The sequence below is a fragment of the Aythya ferina genome, assembly GCF_964211825.1.
Source record: "Aythya ferina genome assembly, chromosome: 3".
NCBI classification, from domain to species: Eukaryota; Metazoa; Chordata; class Aves; order Anseriformes; family Anatidae; genus Aythya; species Aythya ferina.
The window spans coordinates 18,538,524-18,561,527 of record NC_140298.1 but is presented as its reverse complement, the minus strand read 5'-3'; the positions used below and the strand labels follow the sequence as shown (position 1 = coordinate 18,561,527).

Below are 23,004 nucleotides of genomic sequence, written 5' to 3'. Positions count from 1 at the left end.
CTGGGCCTTTTGTCCCTAATTGATAAAAATGTAGAGAGATGGGAAGTTGGTAACTTTTATATTTACTACAATAAGGCAGTCAACTAACAATGGCACACAGTTTAGCATGACTGCAGTAAAGATCTAAAGTAAGAAAGATAAGTCCTGATGGAACTGGTTGGGGAAGGGCAAAGTAGAAATTTATTGAGGGTGTCTTGAAACAAGCTTTGTTTATCTTTAGTATGAGTACAGATAAGGGTGTTTCTGCTTAAGACGGTAGGAATTACTCCTGAAACTCCACACAAATAAAGAAGCTACTGATCACTGAAGCACAACCAGGAGACATTTGAAGGAATCAGGAAGAACCTTTGCCCAATTAAGTACTTATTTCTAATCCCTGCCCCCACAACCTCCATGAACTTAAACTCAGTTCTGATACACCATTATGTGTCAGGCTAAAGAAACCTACAGCCCTTCTGCTCCCTCCAGGAGTGAGCAATATTACCATGAGAAAGTAAAAATAAACGTTATATTCTAGAAATGGTTTAGAGTTGTTGGGGTTTTTGTTTGTTTTTTTTTTTTAGACCTTTATTTTCTTTAGCGTAAAGTATTCACATCATCAATTATGGACTAGAAGGAAAGAGTGCTAAAAGAAACAGGTCTAGATTAAGTCAAGAACCATAATGCTGTGAAATGAAACCAACAAGAACCAGAAAATAATGGCAACTTAACAGAAGCGTAACATCAAAATACTTCTCAGGCCTCCTGAAACAGAGATATTACAAATAGTTTTTGAACCTCCAGCTTGAATATGCTTTGCTAAAAGACAGAACAATTTAATTATACCAAATTCTGGTTCATAAAACAAGAAATTAAAGCCTACCATAGAAACAGATGTATCTTCAGAGGGTTTATGGTAGAGACTGGAGATTTTTTCAGCACGCATAAGGTATTCTGCTGTCTTCCTTTTCACTGCTTCTCGACGAGTTGGACTTGATTCACCTCAATGGAAAAAAAAAAAAGTTATTTTTTCTACAGAGAGAGGTACTAAGTAATCAAAGCATATGACTGCTTTGATTCTACCTTTTTGATTTACTTCGGGTTATTCATAATCAAAACTACAAATATGCATCTCCCAGAATGCAAGCACTATGATCTCAGAGTTCTACAAAAATAACAATTTAAACCATGTAACAGACTAAGTTAATTTAAAAAAAGAAAAAGAACTCATTTTCATGTGATCTAATAATATGTTCCTAGCGTAACATACGAGTGAACTGAAACAAACCACTGATCTCCACGTTGTACCCTAAAAAAAAAAATCAATTACACAAAACATCATAAGGAATTTACAAAGAAACTTGCTGGGTTGGGGGTTTTTGCCCAATGTATCTAATATGGCATTTAAGTATAAAGGGAAGACAAATGCTATAATAGCAAGAAGGCAACACGAGACATGAAGAACTCTTGCTCACAACTTTCTGATGCTAGCTGCTCCTTTGCTGTTGGCTTGGGGTGGCACAGGCGCAAAGGAAGAACCACTTACCCCAACTACTTCACTTCCCAGATAGCTGAGCATCCATTGGGTTGTTTAAACTACTCAAACTTTTGCACGAGGGAAAAATCCCATGGTACTGCACAAAACTTACGTTCACTCTAAATCTTACAGTTTATGTTCAGGCATTCTCATCAAGAGCAGGATACTGCTATAAGAGACAATTTTTAATGGGAAAAAAAAGTCAATTGCCAAGAAAAATGGAAATAACTGAGGCTGTCCAAAACCTACAAAAACACGGCCTTGGTTCTAACAGGCTCCTGAACCCCAAGGTGCAAATCAGCACCTTTCACCAACTGACCCTCAAACAGAGTAAGGAACCGCAAGGATATCTGACTAACAGCTACTCAACATAAAAGACAAGGCAAGAAACAGGAGAGGTAATAAATGAAACATGCAAACACACAAACCCTAACAAACAGCAGATAACAGAGACCGTAACAAAGACCAGAACTCACAAGACACCGATCAATGGGCCATTGCAGAACCACCGAGCGTAACCTTGAAGAAGTTCAACCACAAACTTGGTGACTGATAAGAAAGGAACTGGATTATTGTGGGCTATTAAGAACTAGCCTTATAAAAGAGTGAACTTATTATGGGATGTCTGAGAGGGACTGAAGACGAACTTACTGTGTAAAGGCTTGTACACAGAACTTAACGTGGAATGTTTTATGGGGGGGGATTTTGGGAATGTGTAAGACTCATTGTGAGATGTTACGGGTCAGGACTAAAGGTGAGGGACAAGGTAGGTGTGGAGGGGACAAGCATGACAAAGCGGAGATAGGAATTACATTGGCTGCCTGTGTAAGCAGGCTGCTGGTTAGCAAGCTCATCTGGCTGAGGCCATCACTGTCTGCCCTGCCTTCTAACTAAACTCTATTCCTCCCCTTTTTCTACATATGTGTGTTTGGTTGTACAATGGAGGTGCAGAGAGTAACAATCTTCAGACAAGACTAGCAGGCAAGCTGGAAAAAATGCCTGAGAGAAGGACCATGGGCCTGGGACCAGCTAGCAGTGAGACCTGCCCAGTGGGTCTTCTCCTGAACAGCAGTAGCTGAAAAGAAAGCCGTCTGGTCACATCATCTGTGGTTATGCAGGTGTCTGCAATGGCAACGTCCTCTGCCTGTGCCCATCTGTCTGTGGTCAGCCACATCCTTACAGAGGATGCATGCGTGAGCCTCAGAAAGTGGCATGCAGCCTCGCTGCAGGTAGGACCCAAATAAGAGGTGAGCTGCTGCCACTGATCTCCGGCAGGCCATGGCAGGAGGAAATCTCTCTGATCCTTCATAATACAGAACTTCTTCCAAACATCTAATCTAAACCTACCTTATTTTTTAGTTTAAAACCATTACACCCTGTCCTATCACTCCACTCCCTGCTGAAGTCCCTCCCCAGCTTTCCCGTAGGCCTCATTTAGGTACTGGAAGGCCACTACAAGTTCTCCCTTAAGCCTGCTCTTCTCTAGGCTAAATAATCCCAACTCCCTCAGCCTGCCTTCATAGGAGAGGAGCTCTAGCTCCCTGATCATCTTCATGGCCCTCCTCTGGACAAGGTCAATCTCCTTCTTACACTAGAGGCCACAAAGATGAACGCTGTACTCCAAGTGGAATCATTGCTCTTGCTTTAAACAATCCTTAGAGCAAGGCAAAGGCTCTTTTCCACATTGCTCTTGCTTTGTCAGTCATTTTGACCCTGTTAAAATAAAGACTCCCCCTCATTTTCATGCCATGATCACCGACTACCACAGAACTGCCACACGGATTATCAATAGCAGAGTAGAAGGGACTTCTGATCTACTCCAAGTTCTGCTGAAAGCGATCTTATTAAAAGTAAATCTTATTATCCATCTCCCAGCAGGACAGAAAAGGGATTGTTACCTCCTTAGACAGAGATACAGAGCCTTTCTCCATAAATACTTCAGACTACACTTGGTTTGGGAGGAAGCTGGACAGTCACAAATTCAGTGCACTTTCAGCTTATGCACCAATTTCTGAGACATTCCTCTCACCTTAAAGAGAGAGCAGACTTTTTAATTTTTTTTAATTGGGTCCAGCACCTCTTACATCAGCCTCCACAATTGCTGGACACATCTAGTGAAATTCCCCTAGATCAGACTACCAGTATTACTACTATTGAGGAAAAAAAAAAAAATTAATTGTTAGAACTTGGGTTTGGCTTTAGCAAGAGGGAAATAGATGCACAGGGCTTTGTTTGTTTTCTAAATAACTCGTGTTGCAGTTTCTTGAAAGATGACTAACACTCTTGCTTTCATCTTTACATTTAATCTTATGGCACCATAAAGCTTTCTTGCAATCACTGGTAATCGCCCACATTCTCTAAGACACACAAAGTGGTTGTTGCTCAGGGAAAAATCATCTGCACAGCAACATTAAACTCTTCAGCCAGCATTTTCTTCAAGCAAACTGGTAGAAAACTGCTAGGCTAATGTCTAAGGCTATCATAAAAGTCAGGCTTACTGCTTAATTGTTAGTTATGTGTATTTAGTTTGGATGTTTATTGCCTTTTTTCAATGCTTCAGTAATTTTACAGTAATTAACGCAAACAAGATAGGATGTCCCCTTAGAGCTGTCTTTGTTCTCCCTACTTTCACAAGACATTAATTTCAGTTTTCCTTCTAGTTTTCCTTCCTGAATAATTTGTTAAAAAATTTACAAACTGTTCGGTCATTAAAATCTTCAGCCATAAAAGAGGGTGCGGATTCACAACACAACAATCACTCAAGTTCTTGTACCTCGGTCAGGAGTAAGATCATTATCAGTTCCACCTCTGCATACTGCAACAAGGTGGATGTTTCAGTGAGAGTAGGTGAACTGGATTTACAGAATTCAGATTTTTTGTTTTAATATTAGTTTAACCAATAAATGTTAAGAAAATAAAAAGTTAGATTCCAGTACAGGTCCCCATTTAAACAGCTAATACCTCACAAAAAAAGTGTAAAGAAATACAGAATATAAATCTAAAATATATATAATGAATGTTACTTTAGAAGTCTTAAACACCAGGTGATTAACAATAATAAAAATCTCGTTAAATTAAAAATAATCTTCAGCATGTATGCCAAATTTCAAGTCAAAGAACTCTTCGTTTAAAATTAAATCATTGCTAGAACAAATCCTTATACTTGATGTTACACCTGATGCAGACTATGCTTATTTTTTTCATAAATGCAATATTGTATTTTATTGTGAGATGCAATTTTTAAAGTTACACAGAATGTGTATTCTTAAAAGGACGAGTAAATGTATTTCAAGGGAAGACCTTTTGATTTCAACATTGCGTGAGCAGACTGAGCTCCTATTTTCATTCTGCGGTTATCCCACAATAACCTAAAGAGGTATCTCTCTTTAATTACAATTTATAACTTGAAAGGCATTTTTCTTTAAATGGCAGCAAACAGGAAATGTTTAAACTGTGTCAAAGCCTTTGATGAATCTTTACAACTGCTCATAAAAGATCATCCTGCTTAAAATAATATTGATTTTTCATTTATTTTCCTAGATACTAGAAGATTTATGTTTCATCTGATCAGGATCAAAGCTTTTACCCCCTCCTGATCACTGGGATTAAATCAGCAATGTCATTTTACATGTTTAAAAACTACGCTGCTAAAGCACGATATGAAAGTGCAGCAACGCTGATCATAGAGACCTTAGAATAAAAACCCCTCAAGATTCCTCATCGCTCCCCCTCTCTCTCCCTCTGCATTTGCTACGGAGCAGCTGTGCCTCACACAGATTCACATGAATGAAAATATTAAGGCGAGAAACCACCCACTTAGTTTATTTTCCATATGACTTTCCTGTAATTATTTTGTAAACTGTTCACACAACAATATATAAAAACATCTGCAAAAACAGGTAATTAATGTGTCAAGCCAAACTAATGCATTTTTTATGGTGTCCATGCTTCGTCAACTGTAATTATAACTCTTTTTAAGCAAATGATGATGTGTTTGTTGCAATGTGCAAGTGGTTATTTTAGATGCTCTGTTTACTATTACTGCAAACAGAATATAAAAACTCTACAGCTACTTTGTCGCACATATAAGCCTTCATCTACACAAGCACAAGCAGCCTGCTCCCTCATTTTCCAAAGGCTTTGCCTATTTCAAAGAAATAAAAATATCTTAAAATGAAAATTGGCTTTGGAAAGGCTGACCAGGCCACCCGCTGACCAAACTAACAGTAGCCAGGACATTAGGACAGCAGCCAATGATTTAAAATTTGTTCTTTAATTTTTATTTCTAAGGACAGCTCAGCTACAATATATTTACAAAAACAGACGCTCCTAACAACATTCAAATGATCCTGAGGGTTTGATAGAGGAAAACCACAGATATCAGAATAATTGTGCCACTGAGTTCAGCTGCGACTTGCAGGCTTATTTTCCCCGTAGCCCGTTGATTTGAATGCAAAATACAGAGAAGCACCATTTCCACAGAATATGGACAGAGCAGCAGCAGCTGGGAAACCAGCAACGTTGCAGACGGTGTTCTTGCCCATACCTCATGGCTCCTCAGAAGAATATATACCTTTGAAAGACTGGTTAATGTTGAAGTGTTGGTTAAGCGTTCAGCTGAGCTCACTGTTTACTTGGGTATCAGATCTTCTGTGATTCTGGCATAAAGGTAAGTGACTTATGTTTAGGTGTTAATAGCAAAAAGCTGTGGAAATGGGGTTATAACCCATAAACTCAACGTTTAAGAAAAAAAAATCTGGGAGATAAGGACCACAGAGAAACCCGTCCTTTTCTCCCAAATAATCTCAGGTACTTCTATTGCAAGTGGATAGAAGTGCTCTCAAGCTTGTTCTGGTCATTAGCTAGTCTTCTCCGCAGATCCAGGATGGAATTAAGTCCTGGGGAAGATGCTTATCTTACCGGATGGTAAGAAACAAAAACAGCACTACACATCATTTGCCATTAACGTATACAATGTCACACATTCAGTAAGTCACGGTATATAATACCCACCCAGGAGTTCTAGATATTCCTGCCTTCGTGTCTGACCTCCTCCATATCATCCCCCACCAAGCATTACAGATTTTCTCAGAAAGAGCTGATCCAGCAGGAAAACCCCAGCGCATTCCCAATCTAACTAGCTGCTAGACCAGGAGCTGCCCATTTCCACAGAAGAGGTAGGACTAAAAAGTTCGCATTACCTGTCCCAATCTTCTGTTACCTCCATATTCCAAATCTTGCTGCTTTTTTCTCAGACTTACTAAAAATATACGCGGGCTGCCTTTGTTTAAGAAGGTATCAGAAGCGATTTGCTCCAGGAAGGAATGTCCTCTTGCAGAACAGGCTACAAGGAACTTGTGGGAGACTGCCTGTTGTGCTAACCCCAAACTCCACGTACTTAACAATTTAAACAGTAAAACTTTCTCTAAATAGTGAAATCTTCAATGAAACATTTATAATTGCCAAATCTAATAGCTATAATACCATTTTTTATTTTTAAAAGTTTCTTTATCTTCTTCACAGTCTTCCTGCACATATCACCCAGCTGGATCGCTGGATTTTTCAAAGAATTGCTCTCTATAAAAATGCAAGGGAGTAAGCCTTAAAAGATTTATTTCTTCTCACAATGAAAAGAGGTTTAGCAGCACCTTCCTTATTAGTGGGTAGCCCAGCTGTTATTTTTGCCTAATTGGTTCAAGAGGACCTCTGTTCTTCTTAGGGCAAACACTTCTTACATCATGTGAAGCAGACTCCTTTGTCCATATTAGCCAAACAAAAGCTCAGGCACACTGTAAGTGACAATGCGACTCATAATCCAGCACAGATTTGTGACCACTTTGGACACAGTTTAAAACCCCGAAATTTATTTCGGGAACAGGAAGAGCTGCTGACTTGGGAACAAGTCTCCAAACTTTCAGAGGAGACAAGGTAACCTTTAATTTTCAAGCAATTACTTAAGAGAAACGTGGCCGGTGCTGGGGTTAGAGGGACACTTCAGCATCAAAAAAAGATGCTCTAGATTTTAGCTGCAGGTGGCAATTTGGAATGATGAAATAAGCCCACTGGCTCATAATTTCTAATATGCTATATATGATGTTCATGGTGAGTTACTTTGGGGTGGTGGCCAAATTCTGCTGCTGAAAAAAAAAAAGACTGTAAAAATTAAAAATAATAATAAGACCAAGACTAAACCCATTGTGGTAAAATAGACTGAAGCGATTTTATCTTCATTTTCCCAAACATTTTGATAGAGATGGTTAGGATGCATCTTATTTATCAGAGCTATTCTTTCTTGCTTTCTGAAAATTCAGGACAGTACTGTACGCTGGCAATCAAGAAGAAAAGCAACTTGAAAATAAAACCTCACAATGCTAAAGCACATCTGCTTGACAATGTATGAACACCAAGAATCTTTCTTCCAATTTTCTGGCATGCTCATAACTATTACGTCTGTATTTTGTATGACTCCTTTAATGCACATTGCTCAAGACACAGAGATCTTCACTCCCCGTGAAGTTACCATTTCCGTTCCCTGTAGCAAACCTAAGGTTACAGACCAGTGATGGAAACGTCTAGGTAAATACACTTCTGGAAAGAAAATGTTGGCATATGTGCAAACATTAAGATTACATAGAATAATGGTGCAGATGAAATCTGCTTGAGTGACCAGTAACCAAGAGTCGGTAACGCTCATCATAAAAGAGTAACTTTGCAGAAATGCTAATCAACAAACATCTGTTTATCCAGAAAATCTCCCATTAAACACACAAGATTGTAGCTTTTCACATGCACGTGTGACTAACTGGAAAAAAATAAAATGCATTCCCCATCCACCTGCTAAAACTTTCAGACTTCAAATGTAACGCATTTCACCAAAGTAAGACTTCACAATGCGAGGAATACCCTTCAAGACTTTTCTGTAAAAGTGCATGAGAATAAGGAAAAAAAAAAAAAAACACAAAACTGTGACTGGTGCAAGACAGAAGGGCAAGGAACGGCATCCTAGCACGGAGGGGGAAACAAAATGGTGACAGCAGCAGCCGGTCCTCCCACACAAGGAGCACCGAAATAGGAGAGCACTCTGACGGTCAGAGCAGCGAAAGGAAGCACACAGGCCAGCACCGCAGAGGAGAGGAAAAGATTTTCAAACTTCTCTATGCTCTTCCTTCCTAAATAAAAGACCTGGCCCAACTTTGCATTAGCAATCACAAACACTCCCTGCCTCTGAGCAGAGGAAGCCTGGGCATGCAGACACCTACCCCTTCAAGTCAGAGTTACCATAGTTTGAGGAATAAAGTATTGCAGAAAGAAGGGGAAGAAGCCAGGTGAAAGCACAACTATAAGATTCATCAATCCTGGCAGTCTAATAGTACTCATATATATGGATTAAAAGTAATTCGTGTGTGCTTTTATGAAGTACTATGGGAAATAGTACCTATCCTTGAGAGATCACTGACAGCCTGAATCTCTAAAACATAAGAGCCAGCAGCGAGCCCTGTAGAGATCAAACTTATACCAGTCCTTCTGCACAGCTCTGAAGCTAGACGGGCTATTTTAAGATACTGGAAGGGAAAAGAGGACAGGAGGAAAAGAAGATATGAAGAAACAGAAGCTGAATATACAAGAACTCTTTGGGAAAAAAAAAATAGAGCCTGATTGTCATACAGCATCGTGCCCTCAAATGTACCTAACTGATTATTCAATTCCAGTTAGTAAATTGCCTTAATTCACCTCCATGGCCAGAGACTTTTAATTCTGCAGTCAGAGACTTCAGCTTTCCCACCTGGACAGAAGCAGTACTGTAACCTAGATCAGTCTGTTTTGTCTACACTGTGTGCTGGAGGAAGCGTGGCAACCCTACCAGGTCTTCTGATGGGAGGTAAAAAACCCCACACAGCATGAGTCAAAAAAAAGATTAATGCACATAGCTGCAGCTAAGTGCTGGCTAACAACAGCCGAGATAAAAGGCTGTGTGGGCAGGAAGAGATGTCTGTCAAAGAGGCTGGGCACAAGCAGCAACCTGGCAAGGAGCTGCTATGAGGACAGACTCAGAAATCTTGGAAAGGTCAGCTCAGCATCAAGCCAACGCTGCTAGCTGTCCCCCCAAAAGAGGGAAGAACGAACAGATTTTTACATTCCACCTTTTCACGGATTTATTCGCTCTTTAACAATGCAATGCTAAGCAATTGCATTTGAGGTCATCTCTTTATTATGTCCTACACATTGGCTTACAGTTCGTGCCATGATTCCCCCGCACACATCCTGTAAGGCTCTGAGGCCTGCGGAAGTCACTAAACCCCAGACCTTTTTCAGCTTTTTGTGCTGAGAAGTCCTGCAGTTTGAATGGACCTTTGCCTCGAGCATTCCTTTACACAGCTGAACCTGGCTGTAATAGTACATTACTGAACTTCACCATACTTTACCAGCAGATGCCATATTTTACTGCTTAGCCGCGATGAGGTGTCTAACCCCGGTATTTCTGCATGTGGAATGACTTCACTCAGGATGATTCACCCAAGGTCTACTCTACAGTTACAGATCCTATAGCACTGATCTGCTCTGAAGCTCTGTATGGTCTGCAACAGGCTTGGAAGCCAGCACGTGGCAGTTGTGAACACCTCATGGCCCATATTTGCAAGGATTTCAGCATCACTGGAAGCACAGTGTTATTAGATTTTTTTTTATTTTTTTTTTTTAAGCAAACCACAATATTTTCAATATTCCTTCTTAATCTAGCTGCTTGTCAGGTGACACGTCCTACTACAAACAACTGACCTTCCAAAACAGAAGCTGGGATGTCAAGCACACACATCACGGGTATGAATCCAAATGGTCCTGTAGCACCCTCACAGCCCAATAGCAGGAAACAGAGATGGTTTCCAGCTCCTCTGGAAGGAACTGCAGGGGGAAGTCTTTGTCTTGACTGGTTCAACGAAAGTGTGAAGTTACAACAAGGAATAAGGTGACAGTGATGATAGACCATACGAGCACAGAGGTCTATGATCAGCTGGGGGAGAATTCCAGTTGTGTAATGCTGACACGAACCCAAGGTGCAGGGCCCGGCACAACTCTAAGCATTTCCCTGAAGACTTCAGCTCACACCCCAATTTATCCTGATGTGTCATTACCTCCAGGCATCTTTGTCTCGTAGAAACAGACTGTTCTTGATCTCTCCAACAGGGTCTTGAACCCTCAAGCACCAAGATCCTGATTTTAATTTGCCTGATGCCCAACTAACACACCCTGATGCCTCTTAGAAAACAGGTCTATTGTTTCCCCAGAGACACTGCTCGGACCTGGCACAGCCACCACATAGCTCAAAAACTGCATGGAGATCGTTACTCTCAAAGGCCTTGACAGGGGAAAGGAATATCACACAGCGACGGTGTTCTCACAGAATTTGGCTCCCCAAGTACCATTCAACAAACGAGCAGAGGTGCTTGCAGCCTGGAAGCCAGAAGCACGCTCGTGGAGCAGCCATGGCTCTTCTTCCCCTTTTCATAAAGCAGCGTCTCTTTGGCATTCTCTCAAGCATGCTCCTGTTTGCATCCCTGGCTCCATCACAGGCTCAAATGATAGCCCATCATAATCCCAGTAATTAGACACAAGTTGGTTTGTTTTCAGTATATCCAGAAATATCATCTAGTTGTCCAAAGTATTCCCAGTATTTCATTGTATATGTATTTCTGGGTTAAAAGTCAAAGTCATTGTATCAAGGTTTCAGTAATTTGTGTAATTTTTGTTTCAGCTCTGTTTACTGGATAAACATTAAAACAGCACAGAGCAGTGTGAAATGAACATCCACAGTCTGCTTTCAAAGACACCACCAGCTTATCTAGAAGCTAGAGACACCCAACACAAAACACACTCGTGGCTGCAAAGCTGATTTTAGGCACCACATACGTCGTGCAACAAGGTCCACATTGCCTACCTGAACCAGCCCCTAAAATAAATAATTATACACTGTGCCCAGCCACAACTGCTACACATGTGAATACAAACACCCCAAATCTATGGGAGTAAAGGGATCATCTGCCTTCAGGTGTTACTACCTAACACAGAGCCTTGCATGTAACAGACTGGGAATTAACATTCCTTTTCTGATCCACACGGAACAGATTCTGTACTTTTCTATACAAATGGGACAGACCACATTGTCAGAGTGCTCCTGCGCACAGTCTGAAGTGTTCGTGCTTCATCATGAGCTTGAAGTGGCTGAAATGAAGCAGCAACATGCAGTAGCATTAAATATGTTTTTATCACATGGCTCAGACTGCCAAGTTCCTTAATGGATACAACTTGAGAGTGGTTGGAGAAAGAAGAGCAGTTTACACAAGCAGGAGTCCCTCCTTTACTACAAAAAACCCTTTCCATAATTTCAGCCTCCTAATCAATTTTTTCTTAACATAAACTGTTCTACATTAAAGTCAGAGAAAGCACTAACTTTGCATAAAACACAGCTGACTTCCAGCCTAGAAGGAGGTGGCTTGCTATCGATTAGTGCAGTTTTTCCATCACCAGGCCCGGAGCAATGCATTGACCTCAAAGTGCTCTGGCATGCTAACCAAACAAAGGAACAGCTAGAGTTGTGAACTAAAGTTTCTACCAATTACTATATTTATCTTCTAGGACAGTTAAAAAGAATGAAGAATCTTTTTAGAATGAAAGAGTTCCTGAAGGTTTCAGCTTCTGGAGAATCGCTTAATCAACTTACACAGCCTTCACAGACCTGCTTTTCAAAAGCACCAAAATCCTGCACACTGTGACAGCCAGAAAACACAGAAGGGGCATCGGAACTTACAGGAAAAAGGAAACGATGGCAGCCATTCCCCCTCACTGGACATGAGGGAGCTGTGGCAGAAATGAAACGGGCAGGTACAAGAGGCACAGGTAGTTCTGTGGCAGGCTGAGGGCTCTGCTGCCATTCCAAGAACTTGCTTTCCTTCTTTAAACACGATTAGCATTGAATGCATATACAGAGTACAACCAGGCCCAAGGCATTTGTAGAGCAGATGTCCAGAGTCCAAGTCACACAGCAGACTCTCAGAGCACATTCCCCAAGTGACGTGCATCCAGCCTCTTGGCAGGACTGTAAACAGGACATTAAAAGGTTTAGTACTAAACCTCCACAAGAGACTAGCAGAAGACAATATAAACGCTACTTGCACAGCATAACAGCATCGTACTGCTGTGAGTACACATGCACAGCTGCAAACAAAGTCAAGATGAACATTTCTTTGGTGTAAGCCTGGGCAACACCTTGCCTCGTCCAGCATTTAGCGCGCCAACTCAGAGCTGAAGTCGTCAGGTTCGTACCACTCAGGTGTGCCCCAGCTTCCCTTATGGAAGCCAGCTACTCCAAACTAAACAACACGAGTCTATGAACTTGCAGCAATAAATTACTCATACATGGTTTTGATAAGGCAGCCTTTAAGAAGTAAGTAGGTCTTCTTGTACCAAGCCCAAAGGAGCGGCTGGCAACAGAGAGATCTTTATCTTTCAGATATGCCTGGCCAGCCTATGGAGGCATTACACTTCCAAGGTAATTCTCAGAGAAGTTTCAGACAGAGGATGGACAAAGTGTTGTTTTATTCCTCCCTGGTACATCAGTTACATTTCCAAGTTCTGATTTTTTACGTGTCAATTTCTATTTTCTTGGTGCCACCACGTGGCAAAAATATGTATTGCCATTTTACATGCAAAAGCCACTTTCAGCCCATTCTAAAGAATGGCTACTCTGGCAATGGCTCTACCATGAAAGGTAAAGAGCGGTGTCTAAGCATATATGAATGTTGTGTTTCACTTTCAGGAGTCACAAAGGCTAATTTATTTAAAGAAGGCTGAAAATATTCAATGGCAGAAAACCATTGGCATTTGGAAACAACTGCACCATCCTTATCTTTGAAACAAGCATGTTATGTTATTATTCGTGTGAAATACGTAACCAGAAGTGTTTAAGTAGCTGAAATGACAAGGGTATGGTGCTTTTTTATTGCAACATCCAGTGAACATATTAATGTTAAACATACCACCCTCAAATTAAGAAGTGTGATACAGATAAATACTCCTGGGGTTTTTGGCTGGTTGGTTTTTGTTGTGTTTGTTTTTTAAACTGTCTTCCTATGTGCTTAGAAGGCACGTGCTTTTAGGAACACCGTTTGAATCAGTCCTGTCATTATAAAGACATGAGGGTTTCCCTGTCAGTTTGCAGGAGCTCCAAAGAGAACAGCACACGGGATGAGCTGGATCTACTCAAACCTGGGGTGAGCACTCAGCAGAGGATGACCACTCGTTTCCTTTCCACTTGAACAGCCATGCAGGGTAACACAGAGAAAGGAGAAAGATGAGAATACCACTAGGAACCAGCCTGGGCACATTTCTGTTCCCAAGGGATAAGATGCACGCTGAAATGCAATTCACTCCCGTTACTCTCTCCCCTGTGCTGTACTGATGCAATGCTGTATTTTAACGAGTTACTACACTCAGCTGAGCAAGTTACCTACAATGGATGCAAGTATAGACTTTTACAACTTAAATGTCAACATTGCTGTAAGGATTATCATGGATTCAAAGCCAACGCATCTAACCACTGCCACAACTCAAGTGCGTGGGCACAGTTACTACAGCCCAGCCTACGTGCAATAGCCTGACTCGTACTTGCGCCCTAACAGTTTGCAACAGTTTAATGAAGCCTTCTGAAGCTGCAGCTCAAACCAAGGGTTTGAAACTGCATCGTGGCAGCCGTGCACAGCTGGACGACAGAAGTGGTGATGACAAAACAGAATATTCTTCAGAAGACCATAACTGAATGGCACACGGGTCTGTAGAAAAAGGGCGTTAGTAACGAAAGAGTAGCTAAGGCTCTCCAGTGAAGGACTGCTGGCACATTCAACATCAAAAATGGAAAACATTTTGATAACACAGACAAGGCAAAATAGGATGCTATTGAAAAGCCACAACAAGCAGAAAGCAGCAGCCCGACTGACATCACTGGGACATAAGACAGAGGCGGATTTACTTTTGCCAAAAAGGAAAAAGACACTTTAAGCAAAGGCTATGCACAAATCCTGGCCCACACCTCTAGCCTTTATCAGTAACCTATCGAGTATTTTTCATTAAAGCAGCTCAGTAGGTAATTTCCATTCCTAGAACCGTTCACAGGATCTGGACCACTGCTGTGCATCATACTGAGATGCAGCAAAGGCTTCTACTTGCATGTGTTTTGGTACATTAGCATCTAAGTTCAGCTCTGAAGCAGCAGAATGTTTATGTGCTGTATGCTGTTAAACAAAGCCACCATTCTAATCTCACTCATTTCATCTGGGTGGGACAGAAGCACAATACACAGACCCTGAATTCACTCCAGGAAAGAACAATTCTTCTCCTGTGCTTAATAGTTTTAAGCTGTTGATGGACAAAATGCAAATATATGAGGTTATCACTCTAGATTCTCAAAAACTATAGATGGGAAGGGAAAAAAAATGTTTTCTGACTGACAAGGTACAAGAAGTAGCCATAGAAATCTACTAGGTGTTGCAATTGGTCAGTTAACAACAGGTTTTGCAGTCATATTGACACACCAGAGTGTCTTGAAAAAACTCCTGCTCTCCTCCAGCAGGGTAGGCATGCAAGTTTTTATGCATCTTTTACCTAGAAAAAGGAGAACAGTTAAGTGGAAGAAGCAGGAGACTGTAAGCCAAGAATAGTTCTAATCCTGTTGTGATTGGAAAGTTAACCTGAGTCAGCCTCTCCCCATGCGTAAAATGGGGATAATTAATCCTCACTTAACCATGTAAATTAAATAATGTTTCAACAGTGCTGCAAGTGCCACGTATTAATTAATGCCTAGGTAATAAAAAGGAAAGAGGCAAAAGTGGAGCACTTTGTTACTTACCTGCAAGTCGGAGGTTGTGCTGTAATTTTAGAAGAGGAGATATGTGGCACATGGAAGATGAGACCCTAAATTAGCATCTAGTCTTAAAGAGAAAGACTTCTCTCTTGGATGCACAGCAGCATGAAAGCCACGCGCACACGGGTCTGCATTTCGTATCACCTCTTTGCAACACAGTAAGCAGATGTCACCAAGGAAATTCCATAATCAAATGCCCCTAACCAAAAGTAAGGCAACTTAATGGGAAGATCCATACCTTGTACACCTTCCAGAAGCAGATCAACACCCTTCCTATAAAAGCTGAAGGCAGATTCATAATCTTCCTCCTCCTCTTTCTTCAAGGCCAGCTTTATCAACTCGCCTGCTTTCTCCAAGTAATCTTGTTTGCCAGACTTGGGTTTTAAGCTTCCAGGAAACAGACTATGGCTTTCCTTCTCTCCTTCGGGTTTGGTCCACTCCTGCTCAGATGCCACCGTGCTTTGTACTGGGGGCTCAGAAGTAAGGCAAGAGCCAACAGCTCTACTGGGAGAACTTTGGTTGGATGCCATTCCATCATCTAACTCAGCAAGAGAGTCTACATCAACTGTCAGAGAGATCAGGTCACTGTCACTGGAGAAGCCTGAAAGCATGGTCAGAAAGACATTCATTACTTTGCATTTCTTATATGACACAGGAACCTCCAAAATTCTTTATCTCATCCAAAGATATTAGCTGTCTTTTCACTTAGCCAGATTTCTAAGACTTTGAGCACAGAAATTCTCCATATGTACAGCTGTGTTAAAAATGGTTTTTAAATACCCAAAGAAGCATGTTTTTTTAAAGTTATCCACAAACTCTGCAGAGCAACTCTTCTTCATTTTAATACTGGGAATGAAGAGACAAACATCTAACACCCAACTTAAACCTTCAAAGCCTGCTCACTGCTGGGCTCCAGGAAATTACAAAACTAAACCTCCCTGTGTGAGTGCTATTAGAAAAGTCAATCAGCGGGAGCCAGATTACTGCTGCAAGATATCCCAACATACTCTTTTAAATCAGTAAGATGAAGCATCCCAAAATTATTCAATTAGGAGCTTGAATTCACACAGAGTTACTCACAGTTTATGCATCATGCAGCACTCAAATTCATGGATACCACGTATACTATTTTTTCATTGCTAATGTGGTAAAACAAATTGGTTTACACCTCTTTCATTGAAATGTAAGCTAGCAGATTTTATTTTACATTTGCCATAAGCTAAGAGCAAATATACTGAAGGTCAGCTTGCAGGAAGTAATTTCAACCTACAGAAACTTAGCAGGGATATTTGCGAATAAATTGCATGTATATTTTACATGTACATCATCTCTCTGTATGAATCATCATCCACAGAGCGTTCATTCATAAATAACCACGACTTTTTAATAATTTAAATTCCACAAATGTAATGGAAACAACTTCCAGATCTCACCTCCACATTCCGATTGGCTTGTAAGCGTCACATCATCGAGCCCACTTAAATCCTTCCGAACTGAAAAGGACAAGAACGACAAAAATGTTTGATATCCTTTTGCTCAAGGGATTAGATGTCCACTTGCCATCAAAATGAAAGGATATGACCCTACTACAGGTAAAAGTACATAATGTAAAACCGCTCTTGGACTGGCTATCAGGGATATCTATTTGGTAACACTATTGAAACTGACAGCAGTATTAGACTTGCCATTCCTGGTTGCCTCTGAGGTTAAAAACAGAACACAGGTGTTTGCTTAGGATGGCTAATTCAAACCTCAGCACTCCAACTCACCTAATTTCAACAGCAGTAGCACTTTAATCCCTACCTCTCGCTGTTATGATGATTTACAGCTAACAAGACATAACAGAAGAGCCTTCAAAGCTGGGACCTACACCTACTCACCAAGACAAAAAAAAAAAAGCCAGGTTTCAGTCTCAAAAAATGTCATTTCAGAATAGTACTCTGCATGAGACATATGGAGTGAGCCATGAATTTGGCAGTGCCACCTGGATATCAAGTAGCAGTTTGTTTTATCACCTTGGCACATGTACACACTGAAGCAATAAAACAGGCAACAAGGTCAAGGCATTTAGCTGTTTGTACACACAGTGAAAGTAAATTCTGAACTAAAACCTGGTGTCTTGTTTTCTTCTCTATTATCAATAGAGTCAGAAGTTTAAGCACATAGTGAGGTAAAGTATTCTGGCATCTTCAAGAAGAATGCGTAGCAGCAAGGCGCTGACTCAAAGGCAAATAGCTCAAACTTTTATTTTAATTTTGCAACTCTAGAGTTAGAGGAAGGAGTTACAATTTATAGAAGAGTACAATAACAGCACACATTTTGTCAAGCACTGTAGAAACCTTGTTTTTCTAAAGCTAAGCATTCCTTTAGCTTGAGTGAGAGGAAAAAGGGCAGGAAGAAGAACATGTTACCAGTCACTCACTTTGTCTGAAGATCAAGGCACAATGACACTCAGAGACTCAGTGAAGTCTCAAGACTACTTGAGAGTAGGGGAGAAAGTACACAGAAAATAATGTTCCTGATCTTTTCAGGGGAGGAACATAAAGCAAAGTGTCCATGTAGAGAAAACTGCCTATGTAGTCCCAGGAGTTGTAATAAAGAAGGCAACCTCACAACAGAATGGTCAGAGGAAGACAAGATTAATTCAAGTATGAATAACTAGGTGTTCACCTGCCCAATTTATGGAGAGCAATATCAAATTTGGATGCTGAGGACTCTGAATTTATGAAATAACATTTAGAGGATTTGAATGTTTTTCTCCAGTGAAGACAAATCACCAGCTAGGGAATACAGAGGTGCAAGCAGAGCTGCCTGATGGACAAAGGCTGCAGATGGAGCGAATGAACATGAAAGCTGGGCATTTGTGGGGAGGCTGTGCTGGCCACCCGGGCTATATGAATCAGAACACATCTACACAGCAGATTTCAGGCAGACCCAAGTTCCCCTCCCTACAGCCCAAACAAAATCACATTTGTTCTGCTCCTACAGCCAACTTGACCAGAAGCTGTATGAACACAGTGAGCATGGCACAGAGCCTGAGCTAATAAACTTTGCTTAGGGGCAGGGTTTAAAGCCCAGGTCTGGCACCACACAAGGCACAGTCACAGGGCTTCCAATCAGCCTGAGGAGTAGGGAAAGTCTGAACCGTATCTGCTCATTTCTGAAAAGAAAACATGGTAAAACAAAAGGAAAAGAAAAAAAGAAAACGAAGAGCTTCCCAGGGAATTTCTCTAAAGAACGTGGTAACTGGTACAGAAAAATTTTGGAGAAGAAGTTGACGTATGAACATTATCCTAAGTATACAGAAAGGAAGACAACTGTTTGTCAGGAAGATTAGATGAGTATCATGATGCTAAAATTCAGCATAAACTCCTGTACTTGTCTCTGCCTCATGCAATTTTGCAGGTATATTGGGAGTAAATGCAGTTTCCCAAAACTGGTGGAAAGCCTGGGTGATCTGGCCTCTTGAGGAGCACACATTCCTGTAAAAGCAGTAACTACAAAACTGCTTTAGAACCAAGATATTTATTGCTTATTTTGGTACAAAAATATTTCCTCTACCATCAATTTGCTGCTTCTACCATTAACATGCATGCCTTCTGCAGAGTGAACTTTGCCTGGAAAGAACAGGTAAAAGTGAGAAAACACAACAGACCCTTGTGAGCAAACACCAGCCTCTGCTAAGCAAACACCTGCCCCTCCTCAGTACAACAGCCTGGAGGAACAGTGCCCACATGGACGCCCTCATAGGCCCACAAAAACTAACAGAACTAGTCACAGTTAATGATAATCAGACTTGGAAAAATTAGATGCAGGCAGGATGCTTTGAGGAGGGCAGAGGACTCAGAGACGAGTATTGCCACTGCCATCTAGAGGCCTTAATGACAGCTGTTACTTTCTCTCTATCTCCCCTTGCCAAAAATTAGTTTAGAAAACAAGGAAATATGGATTGCAAGGCATACGGGTTTTTAGAAAACTCCACAAAGTCACATTCTGCACCTGGAAACCCTGCACTCATAGCTGTTGTGAGTACCCCCTAAAGCACTCCAGCCAATTCAGAGGATGTCTGTCAGAGTATTTTTCTACTTTATAAAAATATTGAAAAGAAGAAAAAGTGTTCCCATTTAAAGGAAGTGTTTTTCTCCTGCTACAAATGAGGCTCTTCTGAATAAAGAATAGAAACATTCACATTAAACATTTTCAGAGCAGTTTTTCTTTTATAAGACAGAAGGTAAAATGGGTGCATTGTCAAAAATGGACTGATGTTTCACAGGAATAGTGTCCTTTTAAAACTAGTTACCTGTACATATGATAACAACCTCCTGTAATTAAACAGCTCTATACTTTTCCCTCACAGAACGAAGTATTGCAGGTGCATTAGTTCATTAACTAAGAGAATATGCTACAAAACAGAAGGCAAAACTCCCTGCACACATAGAATATCACATAACTAAGTGCATAATTATTGGCATTGAGAGATTCCAGTGGCAAGTCACACAGCCTGGAGTCTTCTGGCAATAAAAAACCAAACCACTACTAGGAAAAGCAAGCAGCTCTTGTTACTCAAGCAGAATTTTACCAAAGCAAGCTCTATGCCAGAAAGAAGATTGAACTGTAGTACTTAAGTCAGAAAACCCTCTCAAATAATCTTCAGAAGTGTTTGTATAATATTGCATATTTATACTTCAGTGTAAAACAGTTCCAAAGAAAAATCCATTAGGCTGCAAAAGAACTTCTTAGAATTCATAAGGACCCCAAAGATAATTCAGGCATACAGAAACATCTAAAAGTTTGCATGGTTCTTGCAGTTGATTATATGCAGAGACACTCAGGCTAGCTCAGACTCCAGAGGCAGGCAAGAAGCCCTAACATGCTGTTTATTTGGGCTGACTGACCCTACCTTATGGCTACACTTTTTTTTAGCAAGAGTGAAGTTCCACTAAAATTACACCTGGCATCCAAGCCAGCATGTGTATCTCTATGATGTGCTAAGTAAATGCAATCTCAGAAAAAGAGACAAATGAAATTGGCTTATTAACACAGCCAGAAAACATTACCAAACTAAAGGAAGGATTTTCAGTTTTCAAATGAACATAGCCCACACTGGTTCTAATACACAATGTCTCAGACTTTCAAGAACAGGGAGTTCTTTACAGCAAAAGAAAAAAAAATGCTGGCAGCTTTTATAAGAGACTTAAACAACTTGCTTACCACCCCAAGCCCTACAGTAGGTTTTAGCATTCTCCATTAACATATGTCAATCCAGAAGATATACTTAATTTTTTAAAATACAGTACTACATCTCTTCTGGATTCTTATAAGCAGTGAAAGCCTAGCAACATCCAGAGCATGAATGGCTGAACGAGAACCCTCTCTAACGAATGCAGTAGTTAGCAAATCTTAGACCCAATTTTCATGTTCTGGGCAAATTCAAACTGTCATCTTTGCACTTATTGATCAATTTCATAATGACTTTAAAATTCCCTGCAAACTTTTACAGCCAGAGACTTGAGGCATGATCAGTCATGAACGCTACCAGACTGTTTATTCAACCTTTTGGAAGCAGGCAGGCGCACACACATTTAATCAAAAGGATTCCTAGAATCACAGAAAGGCTTGGGTTGGAAGGGACCTTAAAGATCACCTAGTTCCAAACTCCTGCCATGCGCAGGGATGCCTCCTACTAGATCAAGTTGCCTAAAGCCCCATCCAACCTGGCCTTGAACCCTTCCAGGGATGGGACATCCACAGCTTCTCTGGGCAACCAGTGCCAATGCCTCACCACCCTCTAAGTGAAGAATTTCTTCCAAATATCTAACCTAAATCTCCCAACTTTTAGTTTAAAACAATTACTCCTTGTCCTATCACTCCACTCCATGACCAAGAGTCCCTCCCCAGCTTTCCTGCAGACCCCCTTCAGGTCCTAGACAGCCACTGTAAGGTGTCCCCAGAACCCTCTTTTCTCCAGGCTGAACAACCCCAATTCCCTCAGACTGTCCTCATAGGAGAGGTGCTCCAGCTCCCTGATCAGCCTCATGGCCCTCCTCTGGACTCATTCAGTTCCCACTAGCACCAAAAAGTAGTTCTTTTTGAGCAACAGAGCACTAGAACTTCCAAAATGGACTAGACAGAAATGTTCCTGTTAGAAGCGAACTTCTAGCAGGGCAGACAGAGCTCTGCTGAGCTCAGCTTCTTTTTTTTTTTTTTAATCCCAGTTCTGGCATTTGTGTCATAACAGGCAAACAAATTAGATGTCAGTGCTCCTACAGAAATGCATTTGTCATTTATGCGCTGCTTTAAAACAGATCATGGTGTAAGGCTACATGACAGAAGAAAGCAAACCTTCAGAGCTGCAGTCAGACAGGTTGTCAGTCAGAGAGTCGGACGCAGGCTCAACAGGACCAATCAGTTCAGACCCATCATGAACCTCTCCCCCCTGAAAAGAAAGAAGGAAAGGAATTATTGAGCTACTCTGCTCTATGGAACGTCTCATTATATGGCGGCGATACTCAAAATTAACTTCCCTAATCGGTAAATGCATTAACTATAAAGTAATGGAGCATTTAATTAAACCATACATACTTGCACAATTAGCCTGGGGTTTAATCCCAGTGCTACTCTACCCAATTTGACAACTACACAAAGAGCTGGTATAACTTCTCACAGATTTCAAGGGGTGAAACTAAGCCTGACCAAATCCTCCCAGCCAAACCCTGTACATTTTAAGCCATAAAATTCACAATGCACTCCCTGTAAAGAACCAAAGCAAAACAAGAGCTCTTGTTCAGGCCATGTTTGCTTGCCACTGACTATTTAGATATCAAAACAGTCAGCCTACTGCAGCTTCTGTGGCGAGTAACAAGAGTCCTGAACCACACAGGCTGCAGCATGTCTGCCTGCAAAGCCCAGAGCTTTCATGGAGTGAGCAGTGATGCTCCTGCCCTCTTGTGACTCAGTCTGTGCCCTTCCATGGTGTTCCCCAAGTCAACAGGTCCTTCATGCAGGACCGTTGGTGGATTAGATCAATGGCCCACCCAGCATGGTGAGTTCAGTTATTGTCCAGAGAGGACAAACAAGGACAATAAGACCAGAGCTAGCATACAAGAGTGGCATTAGCCTAAAAGACTTTAGAGGTAAATAGAGTAAGAACAATTAATTTCAGAAAAAAACACCTGAATATTTGTTGTTGTTGTCATTGCTCTTTTAGTTTCTGCTTCACTTCTCAGTAACATAACTTCCATGCAATTTCATTAGGAACTGCACCATTTCCAAGGCAGAGTTACAAGCAGGCATTTCTAATCAGTCTTGAACTAGCCCAGCACATTCTCATGTTAGCTAGCCCATAGATGCAGACAGCATCCCCTTCAGCTGTCTCTAAGACTTCATTGTCCAACTCCACCTCTCCATGGCTACTCACACAGAAATCTGAAATGGAACAAAACCACTCCTCAGCAGAGCTGAAGGACCCTGGCTGGGCTGGTAACTGATCAAAACCTAAGGCATTCTTACAGGAAAATAACACAACATCAACTAGCACATGAGCTTAAGTTATTACACTTGCATAATTCCCCTTGTAGAT

The 23,004-nt window shown here is 41.1% G+C and overlaps 1 protein-coding gene across 4 annotated transcripts in view; it reads right to left on the bottom strand.

The window, feature by feature from the left end:
* Window positions 1–23,004, bottom strand: part of RPS6KC1 (ribosomal protein S6 kinase C1) — a 90,533-nt gene that overhangs the window by 49,608 nt on the left and 17,921 nt on the right. For all 4 annotated transcript variants that reach the window (XM_084512542.1, XM_084512543.1, XM_084512544.1 and 1 more), the window contains 4 exons: window positions 21,768–21,861; window positions 16,859–16,918; window positions 15,664–16,026; window positions 863–981 (listed from right to left, as the gene is read on the bottom strand). In XM_084512542.1, the coding sequence (XP_084368668.1) occupies window positions 863–981; window positions 15,664–16,026; window positions 16,859–16,918; window positions 21,768–21,861 (636 nt within the window). The remainder of the gene's footprint in view (window positions 1–862; window positions 982–15,663; window positions 16,027–16,858; window positions 16,919–21,767; window positions 21,862–23,004) is intronic.